Here is an 11,036-nt window from a genome sequence, read left to right on the forward strand (position 1 = left end):
ATTCTTAACCACCGACACGTATGCGCGAATGATATAATGGAAAACTATATCTGGGACTTGTTCCTAGATAATGTCGGGATGTAGGGTGTAAATTGACACGTGAGCTCATGGCCTGTTTAGGATAGACATGCATCATATTGTTTGCACATTTGCATTTAATTGTGTCTGCTTGTATTATTTCTCTATGATTGTGCTGTTGGTCTTATTGTGACTTGTTTGTGTATTGAATAGGTCCCTTATTTGTACTATAGTTTGTGTATTGAGGTAACTAAGAATTGATATTGTGATTGAGATTTTTTTTAAGTTCAGAAATTTAAAAAAAGTAATTAATTATCTAAAGTAAAATTAAAAAGTATTTTCAAAGGTTTGACAAAATTAGTTTCATCGAATAAATTTAATTATTCGCATTTTATTCATTACTTTTATGGCCTTCCCATTCTCTACTGAGAACGTGTAGTTTGTTCTCATCCCAAAATTTTCCATTCTTTCAGTGCCATAGGTTTGAAGATTCAGTAAGAAGCTACGAACGATTAATAGATTTTATTTATGATTCCTGTTGCTTTTATAGAATACCCTCACTCTTGTTGCTTAAGTTTTTATTTTATATAGGGGAGTAGGTGTTGTATCTGAGTTTTATTTTGATTTTACTTGTATAAGATTTATTATTATAGTATTTATGTGATTCTTAATACTTAGTGATCTTTGATATATGATTTGAATAAATAGAATCAAAATTTTCTGGAATTTCTTAAAAACTGAAACTCGATCTCGACGTAAAGACTTAATATTAAATAGTTAATTAAAAGAAAATAGGGCTGTAACATCTTGCGTTTAGTAGGATCATGACGTGTTGGAAGTTGAGTCATTACAACTAAAGAGTTGCATTTCTTTTTTGGGAGGTTTTGTTTTTAGCTATAGTATTACAACAAATTTGATTATGCATTATAATTATGTTGTTCTACACTTAAACGAAAAAGTTATATGCTAAAATTCCACAATTCTACACTATAATTCGGTATTTCTATAAATTCGCATTAAAATTCTACAATTATGCTCTAAAATAGTTCAATTCTACATTTAGAAAATAAAAATCTGCATTAAAATTTTGCAATTGTGTTTTAACATTGTTAATTTTTGGCCTTAAACAATAGAATTATGTAATTCTGAACTTTGAAAATAAAATTCTGCAATTTTGTACTAAAAAAATATAATTATGCAATTCTGCATCACAGGGTATTGCAGCTTCATTGTCTCCGTAGTTTATTCTTTTCTTTCAACAGCTTGCTCCATGATTATTCAAAATTGGAATCAATAGCAAGTTAGTTCTTCATATGCTGCATAATATTGAAGTTATCTTCCTTTTTGTCTTGCCTCCAAAGGCTTACTGTCAAGTTTCAATAAGAATCAATATGTTTGTTTTGCATTAGAGTCAGACTATAATTGGTATGACAAAGCACATATTTTTTCCTATCAAAAGCAAAGGTAAAATTCAATAATCAATTCTCACTTTGTTGTTTGTCTCTAACCTAAGAAATTAGAGAATATGGCCTTGTACAACTTATTCTTCATCATTGAGCTTTTGAACAAATTCAGAATTAAGTTCCTACTAATTTCTGGTTATTGAATTTCTGGATTTTTCATTGTGATGAAGTAGTTGATTGTTTACCTCATATAGCTCTTTTAGAATGCTTTAAAGTTTAGATTGAGCATATAATAACTTTCTAAAATTTTGTGACCTAATTCAGTGGGGCATAAGAATTTCTGAAATATTTGTGACTTAATTGATTTTCTAATTTTGATATTGGCAGGATGAATTTAAGAATGTTATGAAATAGACTACGCAAAAAGCATATGAAGAAAGAAGTAGTGCACCAAATGAGATGGATGTGTGGTATAAAATAGTTAGAGTTAAAAAGAAAAGAATTTATGGACTTGGCATAAAATTCACTGCAATTGCAAGGCCTAGTTATTGTAGCTCTAGTTCTAAGTCATCTGATTGGTTGCGAATGTTAGAACATGTAGAAGTAATTAAGAAAATGCAAGAGAGGAACGATAACTTAACAACTAGGTTGGAGAAGAAAAAAAAAGGATTTGATCTCAATAATCATTTGTTTCATTAAATGATGAAAAAGCTTCAACAACTAGAAGGTGGAGTAACAAATATAGATGATAAATATAGTGAACATACGTCTGAAGAGTGATTATTTTCTTGTAATTATGATTCTAGTTAATAATTAAAGACTATGTGATTAGTAATTAGAGACATTAAAATGATGTATTTAGTTTTATAAACAACACTATAAATCTATTGTTTGATAATTTTTATATTTTGTTGAATTATAATTATATATGAAAATCAAGGTTTCAGAATAATATATGTGAAATTTAATAAAAAAAATTATTATTAGAAAATTAATAAGAATTAAGAATAATAGATGTAAAATTTGTTAAAAATTTGATAATCAGAAAATTAGGATCAGCAACCTATTTAGCCACTAAAAAATTGGTAACTAATATTTTGTCACTAATTAGTGACCGATTTAGCCACTGAAAGAGTGGTTGCCAAAAAATCTCAGTGGCAGAAAAACATGGTCACCATTTAGCGACCGAATTATTGGTCCTCAAGAAAACGTTAGCAACCAATTTAGAGATGGAAAAATCTTGTCACCAATGAGCAACCGATTTAGTGACCGAAATATTAGTCTCCAAGAAAAAGTCAGCAACCGATTTAGTGATGAAAAAACTTTGTCACCATTTAGCGATCGATTTAGCAACTGGAATATTGGTCGCCATTTAGCGACCGATATCTTTAGCGATCAATTTAGTGACGGAGAACTTAGTCACCATTTAGTGACCGATTATCTTACTAGCGACCGATTTAGTGAACGATATTGTTTGATTGCATTGGTTGAAAATTGGTTGCTAAATATTAGCGAGCAACATCAGTCACTATTTTAAATTTAGCGACCAAAATTTTAACGACTATTAGAATCGGTTGCTATTTCAATAATTTCTTGTAGTGTCTTTTCTTTAGTTATCTCTAAATATAAGCTAAAGAAAGCTATAACTAAACCTTAAATTATACCATTGAGCATCATCTTGGAAAAAAATTTATGCCAACAAATAAAGATGAATCTATCTACTTAGAATTGAGTATATTAAATGATAATATTTTCTATTACATAAAAATACTAGAAAACACACAAATCAATGTTTAAGAAAGATGTCAACTTGATGAAGCTTTGTTGTTGTTATTATTGTATAACTTTTAATGTGTTTCTTTTGTTAAATAATTATATTGAATTATATACAAGCTAACAAGTAATACCCCAAATCAATTTTTAAGTAATTTTTAATCTAATATTTTAGTCCTTAACAAATTTTAATTATCAAATCAGTTTTCAAATTTTTATTTCTTTAGGCAAATTAGTCCCTACATCAAATTAAATTATTTATCTATATAAAAAAACTGATATGAAAATTTTAAAATCTTTTAAAGACTGTTATATCTTTTTATTAAATAATGACATCGGCTGATGTGTTTAACTTTTTACCAAAATTTTTACGTGAAGATTAATATATCTAAAAAAATTAAAATTAGAAACTGATTTGATAATTAAAATTCGATAAAAATTAAATTGTCTAACTAAAAATTTTTTGAGAACTAATTCAAAATATTACTCTTAATTAGTTTGTGTTAATCTAAACCTATAGTAATAATTCTTTTCTAATTTTATATAATTATGTCTTGTCTGATATTTGAATTTTAAAATCAACATGGTCTACGTTTTGAGTGTTTATTATTGTCTTAATTTTTCTCTCCTTCCAAATAATAAATCAATGAATTATATATCCTCTTAGTATATATACCTTGCTTCAGGTATAGTGATATATTTTTCTCAACACGGCTTTATTAATTGGTATAAAACATTGACACAAGAGGAATTATAACATGTTTTAACCAAACTTACTCGATAGATTTATTTAAAACTAAAATCATTAATTGTTCTTTATTTAAATTAAATTCACTAATTTGTATTTTTTACTTTTTATTTTATTTTGGATAAAGTATATTTTTTGTTCTTGAAATTTAGCAAAAGTTTAAAAAATACCTTTAAGTTTTATTTTGTTTTAATTTTGTCCCAAAAATTTTCGATTTGTATCAAATATACTCTCGATAGCTAAATTTTCAAAAAATTTAAGATTAATCCAACAAAAATGCGTAAAAATTATGCTTGATTCGCTTGTGTTGAAGGTTGTTCTTATAAAATTGTTGTTCAATTGGTCCTAAATTGTTTGAAAAATTAGTGACCTGGGGTATAGTTGATGTAAATAAAAAATTTTTGGAACAAAATTGAAACAATAAAAGTTAGAGGTATTTTTGAAACTTTTGCCAAATTTTAAGAACAAAATATACTTTTACCTTTATGTGTTTTATTTAACTTTTGAAACTTGATATTGTCTTCACTCAAGCTAAGTGAAGTCAAATTATTAATTAATGTATTTGAAGTGAAGACAAAGAAAAAGTATTGGTAACTAATGATTTTTATCCAACAAATAAGAGAGATTTACGATAAAAAATATCTAAAATTAGAAATTAAGATTTATGATTTAGAATTCAGAGTTTAGGATTTAGTGTTTTAGAATTTAGGGTTTAGAATTTACGGTTTGGAATTTAGAATTTAGGGTTTAAAATTTAAGGTGATCAGTGGTTGGTAATCGCTGACAGTAGTGGTAGTCGTCTAAGACGGTGGCCAATATCAACGACAGTATCTGGTGGTGGAGGTAGATTATGACTTGTAGTGGTAGGTAAAATTAAAATTTTGGAAGAAAGAAAAAGAAAAAATGGTAAAAGAATAATTTAAAAAAAAAGTGTAAATGGATATTAAATTTTTATTATTGATTGATGTTGGCTGATTTTTGATTAGTCACCATATATAATTGGAAGATAAATTAATAACGGATTAATTAATTATTTTTTTTGGCATATGATTAAAATATAACCATGATTTAAAATGATGTTTTTATATTTAAATATAAAAATTATTTGTCACAGCATGCATAAAGTAACGGAAGTAAATATGTATATATTTTTTATTTGAATTTAATTAAGTAAAATACCAATAATATTTATAATCAAAGATTTAGATAACACATATGAGATCTTAAGTTCAAATTTTACAATTGTCATGGTCTTAATTTAAATATTTAATTGTTATATGTTGTCGCTATTTGAGATTATTCAAAAACTAAATAAAGCAAAATAAGTATGGATAGTAAATATATGTATAAATTAGTACATTTTAACTTGATGCAATTTTCATAGCCTTTTTTATATTAAAATGTTGTTTGGGTCAAATAATTGTATAATCATTCTACGTACTATTGTACAGATTGAAAAGGAAACATGTATGTTATTACTAATATTTGCGAAAAAAATTCAAAAGTTTTGGCTCCATGAATTTTTTACCATGATTGGACTAAGAATTTTTAGAAAGCTTTTTCACAAGTGTCAATTTCACCAAGACAAATTGGATAAGGGAAATACCAGTTGAAGAACATTTATAAACCATCCAAATTGCACACCCATAGTATATTTTCTACCTCAATCTTAACCGTTAACATTTTTTATATTAAATTCGAATGATTAAATACATTAAAACCAAATAGGTTCCAGAATCATACAATGGAACAGGTGATAAGCTTCCTATACTATAACCTCACTTCTCATCTTTAGTAGAAAGCATAGTTTACTGTTTGCTTTTGTTTTATCCTTCTATTTATATTCTGTTTGAACATTGAATTTTAAAAGAAAAAAAATATTCAATGTTGTGGTTTTAAGTTTCTCTTATACATGTTATAGTATCCTCTCTTTTATAGGCAAATCCATTTTGTGAACAAGTTTAATGTTTGATGTTTTGGTAAAAGCAGACCTTTTCATTTCTGTTATAAAGGGCACCCTACATTTTCTGCGCGATGCTGATTTTATACCTTTGGTTCTTAAACTTTAGGCCAGTTCATTGAAAATGACATGAACAGGACCTGTTTTTGTTTTTTACTATTTAAAATAAAAATTTGTGCTTGTTGAATGCTGCGAATAGTGAGAGAGTGAACTTAGTCGTTATTGATTGTGAGAGAGTCCAAAACTGAATTGGCTCACTCAATTGTGTGTGTATATATATATATAAGGTGATGGTCTAACTAACTCTGCATCTAATCTAACTAATGAATATAACTAATTCAGGTCTTAATTAAATTATTAAGTTATAACAGACTGTACAAATATATGCTATGACTAATATCTCCCCTTAAGTTGGAGCATACATGTTGTATGTTCCGAACTTGGCCATAAGAAATTTAAACTGAGGCGCTGGGAGAGCCTTGGTGAGTAAATCCGCGAGTTGATGCTTGCTCGGTGTATGGACGAATTTGACGATTTCTGCTGCCACTTTTTCTCTAACAAAGTGGCAATCGATTTCAATGTGCTTGGATCTTTCATGTAGAGTTGGATTGGTGGCTATTTGAATGGCAAAGACGTTATCACAAAAAATCATTGCTGAATTCACCTCGACATGCATGAACTTGAGAAGGGTAATGATAGACAGAACTTCACAAGTAGCGTTGGCTAGAGCTCTGTACTCTGTCTCCGTTGAGCTCCGCGAAACTACATCTTTCTTTTTGCTCTTCCATGACACTAATGAATCTCCCAAGAATGTGCAATAGCCGGTCGTGGACCTCTGTGTGTTGAGGCAGTTGCCCCGATCAGCGTCTGTGTACATGGAGAGGTGAAATTTGGATTTTGATGAGAAGAGTAATCCCTGGCCAGGTGCTGCCTTCAAATACCTGAGGACATGGTGCACAACTTTGAAATGAGGAGTTCGAGGATTTGCCATGTATTGAGCCAGTTTTACCACAGCAAAAGTGATGTCTGGCCGAGATATAGTGAGATACATAAGGCGGCCAATTAATCTACGATAGTTTGAAGCATCAAGCATAGTATCACCTTCGTCAGCCCTAAGTTTCAGATTAGCATTCATGGGTGTATTGCCAGGTTTGCACCATAAGAAACCAGTCTCCTCTAGCAACGAGAGTGTATATTTTTGCTGACTCAGAGTAATTCCATCTTTTGATCTAGCAAGCTCAAGACCAAGGAAGAACTTAAGATCACCCAAGATTTTAAGCTTGAAGATGGATTGAAGCTTGGTTTAACATTGTCCACCATTTCTTGTTTGGGAGCAGCGATGATGATGTCATCCACGTACACAATGAGATAGGTAGTTGCCTCACCCTCTTCTAGAGCGAAAAGAGAGTAATCTTGTCTGCATCGTGTAAAGCCATGGGTGGTCAGTGTGTTGCAAAACTTAGTGAACCACTGCATGATGCTTGTCGCAACCCATACAAGGACCGTGTGAGTTTACAAACTAACACTTGTTTCCGCTGAGGATGACCCAAAGGCAATTCCATGTAGACTTCTTCATTAATTTCACCATTGAGGAATGCATTATTTATATCTAGCTGTAAGAGGCTCCAGTTCTTGACTGCATCAATGATAAGTAAGGTTCTCACAGTGGTGATCTTTGCTACGGGACTAAATGTGTCCCTAAAATCAATACTAGCTTGTTGAGTATATCCTTTTGCAACCAAACGTGCCTTATATCTCTCTAACAAGCCATCAACCTTTAGCTTAGCTTTGTACACCCAACGACAACCAATGGCTTGCTTATCTGGTGGTAAAGGTACGAGGGCCCAATTGTTATTGGCCTCAAGCGCATCAAGTTCCTCTTGCATAACCTGTCTCCATTCTTTGAACTGAACTGCCTGGTGGTAAAATTAAGGCTCAGGTATGGTGTCTAATTGTGCGATGGAGTTAAGGTATGTGATGTTAAGGCGATGGTTACTAATATGATTGTCTAAGGGATAGAGAGTAGAAGTGTGGCAGACATAGTCACTGAAGTAAGGAGGAGGTTGAATGTGTCTAGTTGATTTTCTTAGTTGTTTAGGTGGGGAAGTGATGGTGTTTAGTGTTGGTTCTTGATGTTGAGATTCTGGGTTTATGAAGGTTGGAGTTGGTTATGAGAATGGAGAAGAGATGTGATTAAGAATGTGTTTAGGAAGTACAAAGTCATTGAACAAGTCCTCATTAGACTGCAGATGAGGTGAGGTACTAAAAGGCATAACATGTTCATGGAAAATGATGTCTCTTGAGATAAAAAATTGTTTGATTCTAAGGTTGTAGAGTTTGTAACCTTTGTAACCAATTGGATATCCAATAAAGACTGAAGGATCAGCTCTAGGACAAAATTTGATTTTGGAGTTAGAGGTGTCTGCTGCATATGCAAGGCAACTGAAATTTCTTAAGGCATCATAGTTAGGTGTCTTCCAAATAGCAGTTCAAAGGGAGAATTAAATTGTAATAATTTGCTTGGGGTTCGATTGATTAGGAAGGCTGCAGTGATGATGCACTCCCCCCAAAAGAAAATAGGGACTTTTGACTGAAAGAATAAGGATCTGGCCACATTCAACAGATGCTGGTACTTTCTCTCTACAACAGCATTTTGTTGGGGTCGATAAGGGCATGAGAATTAATGCAGGACACCTCTCTTCTGCAGAAAATCCTTAAGTGCAAGTTCCTTAGCATTGTCAGACCTGAGACATTTGATCTTAATGCCAAACTGAATGTCAATTAGTGCAAAGAAATCCTTCAAGTAACCTGTGGCTTCAGATTTATTATTCAGCATATAAATCCAACAAAATCTGGTTGCATCATCAACAATGGTTAGAAAGAAAATCATTAGACGATATGGGATTATGTGACTTAAAAGGAAACTTCTTGAATTTAGCTAAATGCCAGATTTCACAAGTATGACAAGTTGATTTATTCGACAAATGCAAAATACTATCTAAGTGTTGTAGAATGTTAGGAGGTACATGACTAAGACGTGTGTGCCATAAATCTGGACTACACAAATTTATTGAGATAGAATCAGTATAAGAAATATCACTAGAAAGAAAAGAATTTGAAGAATTTTGTGAACCATGCAGTGCCGAATTGGTTGGGATTTCTGCTCTTAGGATGTAAAGTCCTTGTTGCAAGTCACCCTTTCCAATCATCTTCAAACACTTGTTGTCCTAAATAGTGAAGTAATTAAAACCAAGAGTGACAGTGATTGTGGAGTTAGCAAGAAAGGATGAAACTGAAAGTAAATTGACATGAAACTCAGGGACATAAAGCACATTTTGGAGAGATATATGCTTATTGAGAGTAACTGAACCTATGAAATTGGCAGAGAAAATGTCACCATTAGGTAAGGAGACAGAAAAATTCTTCGAAGTATGTATTGAGGTGAATAGAGATAAATCACAAGCAATGTGAATGGTGGCACCACTATCCAAAATCCAAGAATTATGAGATAAGTTTGACCTTAACATGGATGCATTGAGAACGATACCTGCTGGAGTTGAAACTTCAGTTGATTCATTTGATTAAATATCTTGGATCTTCTTATTATTCAGCAAGGTTAGGAGCTGTTGAACTTGTGTTGGAGTCAAATTTGGGTTGATTTGTGCATCTGAATTGGACTGAGATGTGGAGATATGATGAACCGAAGGCTTCGTGTTCTTTCCTTTGCCAAAATTTGGAGGGTAACCGTGAATTTTGGAACACTTGTCGATAGTGTGCCCAAGAATTTCACAGTGCGAGACGAGGGGTCTATCTTTCTTCATCATGCCTCTGTCATGACCTTGAGATTGTGTTGGTTGCTGATTTCTCGCCAAAAAAACTACTTGATTATGGGAAGCAGAATTGAGTGACGCTCCTATTACCCTATGTTTTTCTTCTTATGTTACAAGAGAAATGACTTTGTTAATTGTGGGAAGAGGTTCCAAGAGCAAGATTTGCCCACGAATCTGGAAAAAGGATTCATCCAATCCCATGAGAAAATAGTGAATATACTCAACTTGAAGAAACTCTTGCGTGGCGTGCACATCACCGCAATTGCATTGTACTGGGTGATATGAGTTCAATTCTTCCCAAAGAACCTTGATTCTTATGAAGTATTGTGACACAGACGTGGCACCTTGTCGAAGATTCATCAAGTCGCGCTTCAATTCGAACACGCGCGGGATATTTCCATGTTGTAAACACTCCTTCAGATCGTTCCACAACTCCACTGCAGAATCTATATATACGAGAGAGGTAGCAACTTCTTTTGTAACAGAATTCAAAATCAATGTGCTTATTACATCATTCGCACACTGCCAATTCTCAAATTTCTCTGGTTCAGTGATTGGATCTGGTTTAGGCACCGATCCAGTGATGAAACCAAGCTTACGTTTGGCATTTAGGGCTTTCTGCATCGCGCGGCTCCAAGAATGATAGTTGTAAGGTCCCACATCGGTTGGGGAGGGGAACGAAGCATGCCTTATAAGGGTGTGGATACCTCTTCCTAGCATGACGCATTTTGACGAGTGAGTGTGGGGGACTTCGGCTATCATCCCTATCGTCAAATGCAAAACCGTGAGGCCTTGTGTGCCAAAGCGGACAATATCGTGCTAGCGGGTGGTTTGGGCTGTTACAATAGTTGTAGTCAGTGAATTGTTGAGTGACCAAGATCAGACTGGGTTGATCAGCGGGAGAGAGGTTATAAGGATCCACAACTATTGATGAAGCTGAAGAAACTACAGATGAAGATGAAGCTAGCTACGCCATGGTTGGTGAAATTAGGGGAAGAACAAAATGACGCTTCTTTCCAAGTCTCGTTGATCGGAATCGCTATTTCTATCAAGAACAGAGGTGAAACACGCGCATTCTCATCAAACTCAGTGTGTGAGTCAAAAAAAGAGGAAGAGAGAAGAGGGAAAGAACACACATTAACACATATGCCTTTAGTCTAACTAATTAATATAACTAAATAACTTTACATTTAGTCTAACTAATTAATATAATTAATTCAGGTCTTAACTAAATTGTTAAGTTATAACAGACTGTATAAATATATGCTATGGCTAATAGTGCTAACATATAATATATTATCTTA

General features: G+C 32.5%; 1 protein-coding gene across 1 annotated transcript; it reads right to left on the bottom strand.

Annotated features, from left to right (window-relative positions):
• Positions 9,484-10,356, bottom strand: LOC107640636. The gene is made up of 2 exons (XM_016344146.1): positions 9,847-10,356; positions 9,484-9,759 (listed from the first exon to the last, which is right to left on the bottom strand). The coding sequence occupies exons 1-2, from the start codon at positions 10,354-10,356 to the stop codon at positions 9,484-9,486; spliced, it is 786 nt and encodes a 261-aa protein (XP_016199632.1).

The sequence above is a fragment of the Arachis ipaensis genome, chromosome B05 (genome assembly GCF_000816755.2).
Source record: "Arachis ipaensis cultivar K30076 chromosome B05, Araip1.1, whole genome shotgun sequence".
Classification (NCBI taxonomy): Eukaryota; Viridiplantae; Streptophyta; class Magnoliopsida; order Fabales; family Fabaceae; genus Arachis; species Arachis ipaensis.